The 16,796-nt window shown below is 34.8% G+C and overlaps 1 protein-coding gene across 3 annotated transcripts in view; it reads left to right on the top strand.

Annotated features, from left to right (window-relative positions):
- The first annotated feature begins 1,208 nt into the window (after nt 1–1,208).
- The window catches only part of LRRTM4 (leucine rich repeat transmembrane neuronal 4), a 728,660-nt gene continuing 713,072 nt past the window's right edge, over nt 1,209–16,796 (top strand). Inside the window, exons 1-3 of one of the 3 annotated variants that reach the window (XM_036262655.1) lie at nt 1,209–1,476; nt 1,807–1,887; nt 3,691–5,237. In XM_036262655.1, coding sequence (XP_036118548.1) covers nt 1,884–1,887; nt 3,691–5,237 — 1,551 coding nt within the window. In that variant the 5' untranslated portion in view covers nt 1,209–1,476; nt 1,807–1,883. Of the gene's footprint in view, nt 1,477–1,735; nt 1,888–3,690; nt 5,238–16,796 lie in introns of all 3 variants that reach the window. The other 2 variants (XM_036262654.1, XM_036262653.1) reach the window with 2 other exon arrangements.

The raw sequence follows: 16,796 nt of genomic DNA, 5'->3' as shown, positions 1-16,796 counted from the left end.
ATTTGTAATGCATGATAAGCCCTCCCCACCAACTTATAAATATTTTGGAAGATAGTCTAAAACCAAGAAATATTTCTAAAAATATTCATTTCAATGATTCATAGTAATTCTAGTTGCTTATGTAAAATCCATTTAAACTTCTCACATTTGTTAAATTAGGTTAGCAAACTTACCCACCAGTCGTTCTCTGTGTTACATTGTTCATTCTTCTGGATTGTTTCAAAAATGATTTGCCAGAGGATTATGAATAAACAAATGAAGAAGAGAAACAAAATGGGAGAGTGATGTTATATTATTATTTTTTGAACTTCAGTGCACTTTTTTTTTTTAATATACATATATGAGGGATTTCATCATTTCATCCCTCCTAATTCTGAGGATATTCTGCACCGTTCAGAGAAATACAACAATGATGTAGAATATATATATATATATATTTTTTTTCTAGAAATGCACATTATGATAAAAGTCTTGCGTGGGAATATTTTACATTAGAAATGTAGACAAGTGTTTAAAAAGTGACTGTACTAATGATATCAAGCTGGCATTTCTACTCTTATTTAATATTCAGACTTTTAGTTACCTGCACACTTGGTAATTTAGTACTAAAGATAACCGCTTTAAGACTAAAAATGTACAGAGAAAGTAGTGATCTAGAATATTCTATACAATGCACAAAATTGCATAATTTATTTTATTAACATAAGTGGAGAATTTAAAAATTAGACCTAAGATTTGTCAATGTAACTGTCTTCAAAAGTAATTTACTGACATTTCCCCCCTTGAACAAAATTGCTTCTCTATGTGGTGTGTTTAAAAAAAAAAAAAAAGTAAATAAATAAAACAAACCAATAGCAACAAAAATAAAACCCAAATTCATTCTGTTGTTGGGAAAAAAAAAAAAAAAAAAGATAATAAATTCCCTGTGATATGTGCCTATGCAGCAAAAATAAATAAATCAGGTCAAGGCGACTTTTCCAAATTACTAATGACATAATATTTAGAGCAGCAGCATTTTACTTAATATTTGATATCATGGAATGGCACTCCTTTGCATAAACCTCTCAGAATATATATTATTGGAGAGGAAAAAAGTGATCCTGTGCCTTTAATTTCCCTTTCTGAGAGAGGGAAGGCTGCACACCACTGACAGGCTCACTTGTTCCCGTCTTTAATGTGCAATCTGTTTTCTCCAGCGGAGGGCACTCAGTGTATCACAAACTCAAGCATTAGCACCAACAAGCTCTGAGCATCATCAGTCTCTGGAAAGCCTTCTGAATTAGACAAGGGCTGCCTCTCAGCACAGCTACAAAACACTTTAAACCTGACCAGCTAAATGGATAAACCTAGCCTGCATAGCTTTTAAACTGGGGTCTCATACAGCACAGGAGGCCTACTTGCTTCAAGAACTGAAAATCCAGAGGATGAATTGCTTTATCTGGGAATGGCAAAAGCCAGCACAATAAGGAATGCCAGGTATTCTGAAGATTTTCTTCTTTTTCTCTCTCTCTCTTTTTATAGAGAAGTTGGTTACCTTCAAGATGGGCTGTAGCTCTTTTGCACAGATTGCCAATTACTGCTGATGGGTCTCTGGTGAATTACACAATGGTCCTCAGAGCCTAGAAGCCCTCCCCCCACCCAGGGCTTTTCCCTGCCCCTTATCCCACCCCATGGTGATTTTTTTTTTTTTTTCATATATGTATATATTTTTTTTTGCCCGTCCTCTCCGGGGAAGTTTGTATGGGGCTACTAGCTCACATGCGGGATCAGAGATGGTGTGAATAACAGCCGCACTGTGTCATGAAGGTGGTGGTGGTTTCAGCACAAGAGACCAAATAAGAAGAAAGCTGAGAGAGGGGGAAACCGTTTTTGGATGACAAAGGATGGGTAAGTGAACTTTTGTTGTTTCCTTCTTAGCAAAGCTGATCCTCTTGGCTTCCTATCCTCAGCCTTGGCATTAGCTGATAAAAGACGGGGAAACAGGCAAAAAGCAGCAGTCTCTGAGTTTGCCAGTTGACTCACTATAGTTGTTATTATATTTTTAGATCATTTTCCTTTTTGTAGTCTTTTTTTATTTTAATTCGTAAATGCATAACACAGACTTAAATAGACTCGAGAGAAATATCTTTAAGACTGTCTCCTCTGTAAGCGTATCCGTATCCACATCTTGGGAATAGAGCATGAGATAAACATTGTGTTTGCCTTTATTTCTTGATAATATTAACCATGCCTGTATTTCTGGCCGCTGTCAGAAAGATTGTTAACACTTTACTGCGTTTGTGGAGGGGTGGGGTCGTTACTTTCTCAGAGGTCGCACAAGGGCTTGTTTTATCTTTGAAGCTGTATCCTGAACACAGCTTCCAAATTTCCAGCAGTCATTTGCCCGTCTTATTTTTTCAAGTGTGACTGGCTCCCCCCCCCCCCCCCCCCTTCTCCTGTCTGGGAGAGCTGGAATGTATTTCAATGAGTCTGTCGCTGGCAAGAGGACAGAGAGCAAGATCAGGTTTCAAATGGGGTGGGGGGAGACTTAACTGGTTGAGTAAAAGGAGAGTTTTTGGTTAGAGGTTTGGCTGATTGCCTCTCGGTTAAAAATATGAATATGTAAGAGAAATACAGAAACCGCAGCGCACAGTCGTTTTTATTTTCCTATCTCCGAGAAATAATAAATCTACTGTCGACATAGGAAAGAAGTCCCTTAAGATACTATGACTTGGAAATGCAGCATAAGTGCCCACGGATGGCAACTTTGCAGGTTTGCAGAAGTTAATGGAGGTAGGGGAGAAAAAAAGTCAGTGAGAAATTCGAGCAGGTTGGGATAGGGGGGAGGGGAAGGGTAGTTTGCGTTTCTCTACTTGTTTATACCCCAAATTTGCAGAAGAAACTAGGTTAAAAATAACAGTAAAACTAACACGACACAAGATTCTTGTGCATCTTATGCAAGTATTTCATAAGAATCTCAGGACCTTAACTTTGGAAGGTGTTGTGTTATCAATAGGCAGGGTTCTGAGTCTGTGTCTCTCACTGGGCAAGAGCCCCAGAAGGCGGCTCTTCCTGAATGTGGAGAGTACCTTGACTGTAATTAGTCTTCATACCCTGCTTCACTGGCTGCCCATGTTAGTCCCAATGCCATTTTTTTCAGAGCTCATACATTGTTTTGCTATTATGCAATAATGATGCGATTTCAGGCAGGGCAAACTTGGGTTACCTTGGCAGTTGAGTGAAGCCCCTTTGCCAAATCACAGCCTGCGTGCTCACCTAGGAAAGATGAACGGGTACGGGGTTTAGGAAGTCCCATGTGTGCCATGGCCAGAAGACTTGGTACTCCTGCTTTTCGTACTGGTGTTCCACGGAGTGACGAGCCACATACTATTGTTATTAAAATGTCGGCATTAAGTGATCAGACAGGCTCTGTGCTTTTCAGTGTTGATGTATACATGAACTCCTGAAACTCGGGAAAGCTTTCCTTGGTTCTGCGGCACTGTGGCGATTCAAACATCAAGCAAGAAAGAATGAAACCTAACCGGGAAACAGGCAGCCCCGGAGACAGGAAAGCTTTGCATGTTAAACACATTGTTCTGAAATTGGCTGTCCCATACGACACTCGATGAAACGCGCCTGATCTTGGTAGGCTGGTGGGGACTGATATTAATAGCTTTACAATGTGCATCTGTCTTCTTTTTAACATTGTAGGTTTCCGTTTAATTACGCAGCTGAGAGGCATGCGCGTGGTGTTCGTGCTCCTTTCTACGCTGCTGCTTGTTATGCTCACGGGGGCTCAGAGAGCTTGCCCGAAGAACTGCAGATGTGATGGCAAAATTGTGTACTGTGAGTCTCATGCTTTCGCAGATATCCCAGAGAACATTTCTGGAGGATCACAAGGCTTATCATTAAGGTTCAACAGCATTCAGAAACTCAAATCCAATCAGTTTGCCGGCCTTAACCAGCTTATATGGCTTTATCTTGACCATAATTACATTAGCTCAGTGGATGAAGATGCATTTCAAGGCATTCGCAGACTGAAAGAATTAATTCTAAGCTCCAACAAAATTACCTATCTGCACAATAAAACCTTTCACCCAGTTCCTAATCTCCGCAATCTGGACCTCTCCTATAATAAGCTTCAGACATTGCAATCGGAACAATTTAAAGGTCTACGGAAACTCATCATTTTGCACTTGAGATCCAACTCATTAAAGACCGTGCCAATACGAGTTTTTCAAGACTGTCGAAATCTTGACTTCCTGGATTTGGGTTACAATCGGCTTCGAAGCTTGTCCCGAAATGCTTTCGCTGGCCTCTTGAAGTTAAAGGAACTCCACTTGGAGCACAATCAGTTTTCAAAGATCAATTTTGCTCATTTTCCACGTCTCTTCAACCTCCGCTCAATTTACTTACAATGGAACAGAATTCGTTCCATCAGCCAAGGCTTGACATGGACTTGGAGTTCCTTACACAACTTGGATTTATCAGGGAATGACATCCAAGGAATTGAGCCGGGCACATTTAAATGTCTGCCCAATTTGCAAAAATTGAATTTGGATTCCAACAAGCTTACCAACATCTCGCAGGAAACTGTCAATGCGTGGATATCCTTAATATCCATCACTTTGTCTGGAAATATGTGGGAATGCAGTCGGAGCATTTGCCCTCTCTTTTACTGGCTTAAGAATTTCAAAGGAAATAAGGAAAGCACCATGATATGTGCAGGACCTAAGCATATCCAGGGTGAAAAGGTTAGCGATGCAGTGGAAACATATAATATCTGCTCCGAAGTCCAGGTGGTCAACACAGAAAAATCCCACCTGGTGCCCCAAACTCCCCAGAAGCCTCTGATTATTCCTAAACCTACAATCTCCAAATCTGACCCCACTCAGCCCAGCCTTGAAACACCGAGCCCCTCCCAAGGGTTTCAGATTCCTGGCGCAGAACAAGAGTATGAGCATGTTTCATTTCACAAGATTATTGCGGGGAGCGTGGCTCTTTTTCTCTCCGTGGCCATGATCCTCTTGGTTATCTATGTGTCTTGGAAGCGCTACCCAGCCAGCATGAAACAACTTCAGCAGCACTCTCTTATGAAGAGACGGCGGAAAAAGACCAGAGAGTCCGAAAGACAAATGAATTCCCCTTTACAGGAGTATTACGTGGACTACAAGCCTACAAACTCTGAGACCATGGATATATCCGTTAATGGATCTGGGCCCTGCACATATACCATCTCTGGCTCCAGGGAATGCGAGGTATGAACCATGATCCTCCTAAAAGCATTTCTACTGCGGGGAAGGAGAGGTAAATGTTTGAAGCGCTAGAGGTGTCTCTAATCACTAGAAAGATTAATGACCCTTTTGCTTTTGGGTTTTGCTCAGTGTGAAAGGTTACTTAATTAAATTACAACCACCAGGAAATTGACTGCTTTTTTTGGTTTGTTTTTTTATGGTTCAAATTTGAAGGAAGTTCATTCAAGGATGAGATTAAGTTGGAATAAAGTACTATGTTAAACATCTTTTTTTTTTTTTTTAACAGTTTGTATACAGGGGTTGGACTTACACATACACACAAACAAAACTCATTCTAACAGTTATGTCTGGTTCTTGTTGTTTGACTTTTGTCAAGGAGTAAAGAAGGAGAGTCCAGCTTAATTTAAAAACAAAGTGTTTTACCAAAATTCCAGGAAGTAACGAAGATTTAAACCAAAGAGCAATTTACCCAAGGGTTAATTTCGTTGTAAATTTTTAGTTTTAATCAAAGCATGCAACAGGGATCTCACAAGGATAACTGTTTTTGTGTTACTTGCCATTTAGTTATTATACCAGCACAGAGAATGTCAGAGGCCTACTGTGTAATTGTACTAGGCTTTTAAAGATGTCTTCCTTCCTTCCTTCCTTCCTTCCTTCCTTCCTTCCTTCCTTCCTTCCTTCCTTCCTTCCTTCCTTCCTTCTTCCTTTCCCCTTCTTCTTCTTCTTCTTCATTTTTTTTGGTTTTAATTACTGGACAAAGATCACTTTTCAAAGGTTTTCTTAAGTGCAGGCTATCAGTATGTAATCAGAATGAAACTTAAATTTTATTTTTTGGCTACGTCCCTGGAAACTAAAATCAGGTCATGATGTTGTGGATGATTTAGCAATAACATAATGACAGACAAGACAGGGACTGTTAGTGTTGCTGTCATCCCCAAAAGAAATGATGTGTATTCTTGTTAAACTTATCCCAAACTAAGTGATGCGAATGTATATCAATAAAAAGAGAGAGATTTGAGCTCTGGGTATTAGCCTTTCTGTGACATTAGCCTCAAATGAAGGCATTTCGTGTTATACTATTTTCATTTTCACAAGTAAAAGTTTGGACCCAGTTTCTGATGATTAAATTTAAAGATCACTTATAAGAACATGTTTATGAATAGAAAAATAGCCACAAATTTCACCTTGTCAGTAAGTAATACTGGATGCAAATCATTCTTTTCTTGGTCAAGTTGATCAAAGTGTGTGAAGACCGTGACTGCCAGGGCCTTGTTAACAGGAATGAAATAGTGAAGAGAGGCTACGTTCTGGCACTATGTTGTCTTACCCAATTTTAGATGCTTACTTTTTCAAAATAAAGTTTTAATGAGTATTTAAAGACTGCTGTTTTTTTTTGTTTTTTGTTTTTATGGTACGTGCCCCTAGCAGGAACCAAACCCAGGACTGTCTGGTCCGCAGGCTGACGCTCAACCACTGAGCCAAACTGGCCAGGGCCAAGGCTGTACTGTTTTTAATACTAGTCATAGCAGTTGCAAAATTATAATTTGCTATTTGATAATATATGCAAAAATCTTTCTATAGTCTAAATGCAGATGCTAATGAAAATCTTTTTAGACCAATCACTGAGTTTGAAACAATCTCTAACTCAGTATAATTTGTAATATTGGGCTATTCTTCATGGAGTTCATCTTCTCTTTTTTAGTCCATGACTGAAATGAGAAAAGTAATCCCAGATAATAAATCCTCCAAAAACATTGTATTCGCAATTTCCCTTTAAACTTAAAGAGAATAAACGATTTTATATCAAAGTCTATATAAAGATGTTTTTATTGCAGTATGACATTTATATAGTATATGTGAATATTAGTAAAACAAGTTTTTCCTGTATTTAGTTTAGATTCTTCTTATAGTTTGAAATCCTTTTAAAGGCCAGTGATATAAAAAGAAAAGAAAAATCCATATCCATTTATTCATCTTGTCTTGACTTTTGTAGTGGAATGGTGATTTTTGTTAATAAGAATCACCAAAAAGAGGACTCTTAAAGAACTTGGATTAAGAACAGTGGCTCTAAAACTTGTTCAGATTATTTTTTCAAAGACCCTAGGTATTACCATAATCGGGGAGAAAAAACTCGTCTTATTCCATGAAAACATGAGTGTTTAAAAACACAGTTTGATGCTCTATATGTTATGTGGAGTGGAGTTTATGGTCATGAAATCACAGTGGAACTGTTGAGGATGAACATGGTGTTAAGGCAATAAGTAAGAAGAATTCAACTAAATGCTATTATGAAGCTGTGGTGCCAAAATGGCAGCCCCACCAAAGCAGATCAAACTCCCCATGCCCTAAAAAGTAGAAAATGTCAGGCTATACATTTAAAACCATAACCACTTTCCAGTGTGAGGGGTCCAATAAAGCTACATTTAAATGACTACTAACTTGTTTTGAAGCAAGCTCGCCAAACAAATGTTGTAGCCACTATTGACAGGTTACAGTGATGGATGAATGTAACAAATGAGGAAAAGCAAATTCTTAGAAATTGTTATGAAAACGGTAATTTTTCTTATTCTTCTTTTTCACACTGGAGTAAAATTTCTCTTGTTGAGAAAACGTCTCTACAATATGAATCCAAGAGAGGAATGATTTGCCCACGATTATGATTTTTTAAAAACAATCGCGTATGCTAAATTTTAATCTGGTATTGTTTTCATAAAGCTCACATATAAATAACTTCAAAAATAGCGAGTCATTAATATATTTATAAGTTTGTCAGGTAGCTTTTATCTTATTCAAAATGTTATACTGTACCCAACAAAGCCATAGATATTTAACTAGACCACTTAGCACCAAATGCTATTTTTTTTAAGATAGTGCCTTGAAGAAAGTTTCATTAAATTGAAAATTCCACTTATACACTGTTATATTTTGTTAATGTGATCTATCAAGGGTGGGGAACCTTTTTTTCTGCCTAGGACCATTTGGATATTTATAATGTAATTCTCAGGCCATACAAAATTATCAACTTAAAAGGTAGCTTGCTATATTTGGTCACGCTAATTTGTTGAGACTATGATGTTAGCTGGTATTGATTTCAAGGGCCTTATACAGCCCTCAGGCCGGATGTTCCCCACCCTGATAAATCTATTTCTTTTAAGAAGAAAATAAGAATATTAAGATTTACAATTAGAATGATATGTGTGAGCCACTACACAAATGTAGCACGCAGTTTACAAAGTAAAATAGTCTTTACAAGATTTAATTTTGAAAAGTCTATGTGCACATTCTCTGCTAATACATTGAAGGAGCATATTATAATAACTTAGGCAGTAAAAATCGCCTATATCTACGAAAGAGGACTAGAGTAGAGAGTTATGAATAATATGATATATGGCACAATCTAATAGATACGTACATCTCAATCACCATGCTTTAGGTGGGTCAGTGTGCGTGGTTGAACTGAATCATTTAATTTGTCTTCAATATATTCTCCGAAAAGAGAACTTAAAGCCAAAAGGATACAGCTTTGCCTAAAACTTTGTAAAGTGTCATTAAAAGAGAAAATTGCTAACACATACTTTTGAAAATAGCTTGTGAACTTCGCATAGCTTTATCTCATTAAAAAATATTACAGGATCGTGAAGCTACTTCATTCTGGGTACCAAACTTTTAAGATAAATATGATATAGAACACAATTTCGAATATGTGGTTCTTCTAGGATATCTTTATCTACTGAAAATAGCAAGGACCTTTATAAAATTAATCATTGGGAATACAGTACAAGAGAGAACATTTCAAGTTTGTAATTCAAACAATGAAATCGGTAAATATGAGTGAAAGTTGTCTCTAGAAAGTTCCTCCATCCAAGGTTTTTAAATGTTAAGTAATTGAAATATAAAGTTTAATGATCTCATAATGCTACAAGTACTGCCATTAGGAAAATAGGAGTGAGTATTGGTGACATTAGGTACATATTTTCCAAATAGTTGATATTTTGGTTATATTCTTCAGAATCAAGTAAAATATAAATATATTGGTTATTATTGGGGACTTTTATTATTTCTTTCACTGCTGTGCAGTGGGTGGTATAGACCATTTTTAACAGTTTATATTTATGGAATGTATTGGGTCAGGTTCAAAATATTGACCTAAGGAGGTTATTACCATCATTTTACACTTTAGAAGTTGACATTTTGAAATACACTAAATTAATTTCTAATACCTCATAATATGTTCAAAGAGGATTCTAAATGAAGCAGGATCAGTATCATTGAGTTTAATTTACACCTTATCAATGTAAAGCTATAGAAAATAAACTTTATTTTGGTGGCTGACTACTACTGTATTATGTCAAAATGTTATAATTGAAATTACTTTGTATATTAATATAAAGTATATGTATGTGCGCATATATGTGTGTGTTTGTGAATATGTGTACATGTTCAAAGAGAGAGAGAGGGAGGGAGGGAAGAGAGGGAGAGAGAGAGAATATAACTATATTTCTATTAAACTTTTTGTCCATTTTGAAGATTTGCAATATTAGTGAAATAAAGTAGATTAAAATTACCAGAATTTATTAAGCAGGAACATACTCCTGAAAATATGTATTAATCTTCTCCAAAATTGTAAGTATCATATGTCTAGATAGTCTAATCTTCTTTCTTTAAAACACAGGATTTAAACTACACAGTGTCATTTTTGGTGTGACTTTAGATTAGTCACTTCATTTCCGTGACCCATCACTAAATGAGCCTTTTCAACTAGCACAGTATATCCCAAATCAAATGCTTCTCTGTTTAGTAAACTTTCTAAAACTTCTCTGATCATTCCCAGGACCACAAGAGCAAGATGGGGTATGCTTGAAAAAACTGAGCTATTTATATACATTGTCCATGAGAAGAGAAAGAACTTCTTGAGTTAATTTAAAAAAAAACTGGCCTGCCTTAGGGACAAGTTCATTACCCTGCATGCTCACATGCAAAGACAAACACAAATGTATCTATCTTTTGAATTCTACCAAGTAATTAGTTACTTTGACAGCATTTAAAATACTGCTTCTTTTTTTTTTTTTTTTTTAAAGCTATAGTCTGAATTTGATCCAAGTAAAATTTACTTGTGAATAGAAAATTCAGAGTGACAGCTACCAAAAAGCCCTGACATTGCCAACTTAGGAACACTTGACCATGACGATAAAGGGTTCAGTTTCTTTTTCTGAAATTAGCTCATATTCACAACCCACACCAGATTATAATAATTGGTTGTGCTCTAGCATCCCGAGTTCAGAAGTCTGGGTATGGTCTTAGGAATAGATAGCTTTTGACATACCCCAGTCATATTCATATGATTCCAGAATTTTTTGTTTTGAGACTTTGCTATATTCAATAGAATCTAGTCATCCTTCTTCTCAGTGACTACATTTATAGATAACTCTATGCTTTGGAAGTTGCTCAGTAATATTAGCTTTGGGAATGGTGACTCATCAGAATTTTCCTGTCTCGAGAGTTTCATGAATCACTAAAGCAAAGTAAAACAGTGGCAACCTGTTTAGATAAGATAGTCACAAGATACTGGGAATTTTGAAAAACTGGAATGCCTTTGGACCAGTAAAAAGCATGAAAGTTATATTGAGTATGTTTTAAAAATTGAAATTGCCTTTTATAGTACCCAAAGAGCTATCATTCCTTTGGTCACTTTAATAAAATCTCAATATTCTTAAAATAAAAAATAAATTTTGAGAATATTTTTCTCATGCACTCATAGTACAAAAATTTTAACTGTAAGTTAAGAAAGGTTGAGAAGAAGCACAGTGTTTTCTATGGTATCACAATTACTGGCTTTTAAATAAACTACTTTAATATCCTTGAAACTGCTTGGTATGTGCCAAGGCTAAGACTTATACTCCTGCTAAATAGTTTAAAAAGTAATGCTTTTACTGTCAAGAGAAATTAGGGTCTAAACAATGTGGCTATGGGAATTAGTCCTTTAAAAGACAGAAGTTTGACTTTCAGTTAAATCTTACATATTATATTACTTGTAAACATAGGTTTTGAAATGAAATGATAATACAACTGATACACATAAAAATTATTAAAGTAACTGCGACAATAAAAACAAAATCAGAAAAAGTCTTCCAAATACTGCGAATAAGCTTAACTAAAAGAAAAACATTGAACAAAAGCTGAGGAGTGGATATTAGATAAAAATAAAAACGTGTAATTAAATAAGATTATGTGTTTGGCATTATTATTTGTACAAGGAAATGAGATATCTTTGTATTTTAATATATAAATGATATTCTTAAACATAAAAATCAAAGTAACTTTGAGATACAATTGTATTTAAACAACCATGTAAATTAAACACTCACATATTCCCCATAACTATTTCTAAAAAACTGAAATATATATTGTGTACAGATAGTAGGGTAATATATTATGCTTTTGAATAACTCCTGTTCTCTACTAACTTGTTCAGTTCACATTAATTGCTTCAAAAGTAACTATTTGGGGAAGACATTAAAATATTTAAAGACATCAAAATTATTTTCTGAATTTTTGGACATCACCTATACCAATATTTCTTGGAAGGTCTCTTCTCTCCCTTACTTCAAATTTTTGTGCATGTACTTAATTCTCAGACCTCAGAGTTAGAAGTAAAGATGTAATCATTAAACCTAGCAAGAAGGTTCATCTTTTATTCTTTTTCTTTTTTTAATTAAAGTTTTATAGTAAAAAAAAAGGTGCAATAATCATATTTATCACTTTGGTTTTAAAAGAAAATTAAACAACGTAGAACATCAAAACAAAAATTTCTACACAAATTTATAATTATCATTTTATTTAGTATTTTAATGGTTAGAATCTTCAAATCTTATTGAATTTAAAAACTAAAAAGTATATTAATTTTTATAGTATATTTGAATATTTGATGCAGACATGAGAAAATAAATATAAATGGGTTTAAGACAACTCATTCTTAAGATCTCAGCAAGCAAATCTATATTTGCAAAAGGGAATATAGTTGTGAATTGATTCCATTTTGGGGTCATTTTTAAGATCAGAGGAAAATAATATAGACACCAAAATTTAGAATAGTAAGTGATATAGACAAAGAGGGAAAGTGAAATTGTTTTATTTTGAAAGTTAATGTATAATTTATGTTCACTGTATATTTTCAAAGGATAACAATTATTGTTTTGCTGTCTTCTTTTAAAACTATGTATCATCAGATAAAGCATTGAAATTACATTAATATTTAAACAACAACAACAAAAAACAAGCAACAATCTTTGGGTATAAATTCTATGTTTACTTTTCCAAATCCTCCCGATTCTATGAAGTCATTTTACTGAAACATTGGTTCTTTAATTTTCTCCTAGAGATCATTATTTGTGGTGACGGGAATTATTGAAAATTGATTTTTTTGTTTCATTTAACTGACGCCTATTAAATACATTTAGGTTCAAATAAAGCCCTGAAAGCATTGCTTGTGTTAGAATAAATTTGATCATGGTGCATTTGATATTAACTATTTGATATTTATAATTTTAAATTGGCATCAATTATTGTTCAATGTTTCCAATAAGACTTTAAAGAAAGAAAACTATATAGAAATATAAATTAATTATGCCTGGGTCTTTTTTAGTATGGTCTCCATAGATGAAAAATTGTTATTTTCTTCTGTGTTTATGGATCTATAAAAGTAATAGCAGAGAGGTCAGCTTTAAAGTACTTTAGGTTGATGGTCAAACCACAACATGGACCAAAATTGCATTGGTCCAGTGGTTAGATCAAGGGGTGAAAAAGAGGTCTCAGAAACTTGAAACTGATTCACTTTACTTTGTAATATTGGACAAGTAAATATATATCTGACCTTTCTGTGATATAATTTTTTTGTCTATTGAACTGGGATAACTTTCCAACTAACTTGTTAAAATGATTAATGAGCTACTATTCGAAAACCACTCTGAAGTCCTTCGTAAAAAACTTCAGTGTAAATGTAAGCAGTTATTAGCCATAAGCCCTACTGTCTACTGAAAAATGCAAAATACAATGTGGCTGTATTATTTTCATTGTTATTACTAGTATAATGATGGTTATAATACTCCCTGATGTAGAAAGGAGTGTTGTGGTTACATTTTTACTAAAGTGAATAATAAACCTGACCTTTCAGTCCCTTGTCTGAGCTGTAATTTAGTTTGGGTACCAGACACAATAATATTTCAATAATACCCCAGGATTTGTAAAATACTCCCTTGGCTGAACATTTCATTCACAATTCAAATAAAGCAGCATTTACAATTCTTTCATTGATATTAACTCTAAAGAAGAAATGGGTTATAGAAACAACTTATAAATGTCCAATCTGATCAAGTTTAGATTCCTTCAGTTCATTTCCCTAACAAGTGGAGGCAGTTATAATTTCCCCAAAGTGTTTATTCATGACAAGTGGGAATTTTAAAACAATGCTTAGAGTATTCTTTATGAATAAGGAGTTAATATGTAATTTTAAGAAGATCTGACATTTCTACAAAAATGCATATTTGGCTAAATATAATATGAGCTCTTATTTTTGCATGAATATATTATATAATTTCTATTTCTGTCTCAATACCTGTAATATATTTTAAAGTGAAATACATTTTTTAAAGTATTCCCATACAATACATCTTGTTACTATTGTGTGTTATGTAATAGAAAGTACCACTGGGTACATGTCCTTAACAAAAACAAAACTCTTACAGACAAAAGAAGAATGGCATCTTTGCTAGAGAAAACTACTCATTGTTTTCTTTTTAATTGGAAAGACAGAATTACTCTAAATTTTGTATCCTGCTGGTTGTTAAATATGTGTCCTTCAATTATGCATTTGGAACTAGGGAAGTAACCACAGGATGGGTTTACGGACCCACTGGACCCACTCTGAAATGGACATGAACTTAAAAGACTGTGAATGGCCATGAGTCCCCACTGTGACTGGGGGACCACAGTGATGTTTTGGATCTCCAGGAATTACTGTCACTTCAGAGGCAAGGTCCAGCAATCGCCCCAAAATTACTTACTTTCCCCCATGCAGTCACCTTGGTAAATAGCTGCATGTCCCACTGGGGACAGCCTGGAGAAAGAATTAAAGTGCATATGTTTGATAGTGTAGTAGGGTCTTTCCTCGGGTGATATGACCTGCCCTTCATTCAGAGGTTCTGGATCTGGAAACTGGCTCAGTCTGGGAATGGCTCATGGGGCCATGACTCTCTTTTCTGATGATTCAATTTAGATTTCTGTTCACTTGACCTAGCACTTTTCCACTTATACAGATCAAATAAGAATATAGTAGATGGTTCATGTATTTTTCCCCTAAGGGCACTGTGATTAAATAGACAATATCATATGTGGCTTTTGAATTGCACTGTTTTTATTACGACTTTGATACTGTTTCCCCTTATGGTAACCATGCCTACCTGGTCTTTTGCAGTTAAGTGCTGACAGTAGCCCCTGCCAACCCAGGGTTCTTACTTTCCCATTGCATTTAGTAATTCTAGTTCAGTGGTAGTGGTTCCCATTGTAACCCCTGACCTATAGTCACTAAAGAGTGACAACCAGGGCATTATCCTGACCTTACCTTTCTCAGTTTCTTTCTCCTCTCCAGTTGCCAGCTTGTCAATCAGTTTTACATCTTGAGACTTGGTCTATAGTATTGTAATCAGATTTTTTTTAATTATGAAACTTGAAAAATAAGAGAATATAAAATGTCCATGTAAATTTTTAACCTTTTGCAAATCATAATTCCATTGGCTCTCTCTCTACTCACGTCTTTTCTCAAATGACTGGAGGAATAGAGATGATTTATTTATTTTATTTTTTGTATGATCCCATTTATCTGAACTATCCCAAAAAAGGTAAATCATGTAGAGACACAAAGCAGTCACCACCTGTATCAAGTTCCAGAACATTTTCATTGGCCCTGTAAGCAGTCATTCCCCTCTCCCCACATTGCTCTTCTCCTAGAGATGATTTTAAATTACCATTTCAACTTTTTGCCCCTTTAACTTTGGCATAACATCTTCCTTGAGAATGCATGTACAATTTTCCACCCCAAACACCCTTGTCCTAGAGGGAAGATAGCATCCATTCTCTCATTGCATTTTTTTTTTTTTTTTTACTGAAAACTTACTGGAACGTAGCAATTAATCACAAAAGGAAATACATTGTTTTATCGATGTTGTCAGATTCTTTCTATTCTGTTCATGCTAAATAGATAAATATTATTCTGGATTATGATCAAGTATAATTTTGTGGATTAACCTGACATTTTATTTTCTAATTACAAATGAATGCTTCTACAGAAAATATTGAAAACATGTGGTTATTTTTAAAAATAAACAAAAGTACCACTATGCAGTGATAATACTTTGAAAATTTTGCTGCATTTTCTTCTATGTGCACATGTATGTGTATATGGGTATTTATAAAAAATTGACATTGAAAACTGCATAGATTTATATATTGTAACTTTGAAGTTCAAATTTTGTGATAATAAAATCACTTTTTAAAGATTATCTTTTTAAATTGCATCTTTAAGATGTACCATAGTTTACTTATACCTTCCTTTTGTTGGACATTTCAGTTAGAAATATTTCTTTTTTTTTTTTTTTTTTTATCCTCACCCGAGGACATTTTTCCATTTTTTGTACAGATAGAGTGGGAGGGAGAGAGAGGAAGAGAGAGGAAGAGAGAGAGAGAGAAACATCGATGTGAAAGGGACACATCGAGTGGCCGCCACCCGCATGACCAACCAGGGCCGGGGACAAACTGCAACCGAAGTACGTGCCCTTAGCGGGAACCCAACCCGGGTCTCTCCGGACTGCAGGCCAACGCTCCAACCGCTGAGCCAAACTGGCCAGGGCTAGAAATATTTCTTAAATGACCTCCTCATCTAGATCTATTACTGGAAGAGAAAATTCAGTCAAAAGAGTGAAAACTTGAAAGTTAACTCACATACCAGATAACTCTCTCAAAAATATATTTGTATGACAACATGCATTGTACAGGAGTCATCATTTTTCCAACTATACACCATTATTTAATGTTTTCTAATTTAACAAGTAGACATATTATATTTTTAATGTTTAATATTTACATCTTTAGATTAAATTCGGTAGAATTTTTTATACATTGTTATTAAATTTGTTATTTTGAAATATGGTATGTTAGTAGTCCATGAGGCCTACAATAAACTAGTTTTCATTATGTTTTCTTTCATAGCTTTTATTTTTAGAAAGACTTTTCCCATCTAGTGTATAAGAAAAGGTTCACTACATTTGATCATTTCTTCTGTAGGTTTATTTTTAGATTAAATAATTTAATCTACCTAAAATATTCTTTACTATAATGTGAAACATAAATCTATTTGTTTTCTCTTACTAAAATAAAAATTCCCCATGTGTTCTATCTAACATTAATGTAATTTTAATATATCAACATCATTTTTGTGAATTCTATATTCTTCCCGTGACTCACTCTCTTGTATCAGTATCATATTTTTACACTATTAAAATTTTGAAATAT

Source organism: Molossus molossus, unplaced genomic scaffold (genome assembly GCF_014108415.1).
Source record: "Molossus molossus isolate mMolMol1 unplaced genomic scaffold, mMolMol1.p scaffold_m16_p_15, whole genome shotgun sequence".
Lineage (NCBI taxonomy): Eukaryota > Metazoa > Chordata > Mammalia > Chiroptera > Molossidae > Molossus > Molossus molossus.
This window is presented reverse-complemented; position numbering and strand designations above follow the sequence as displayed.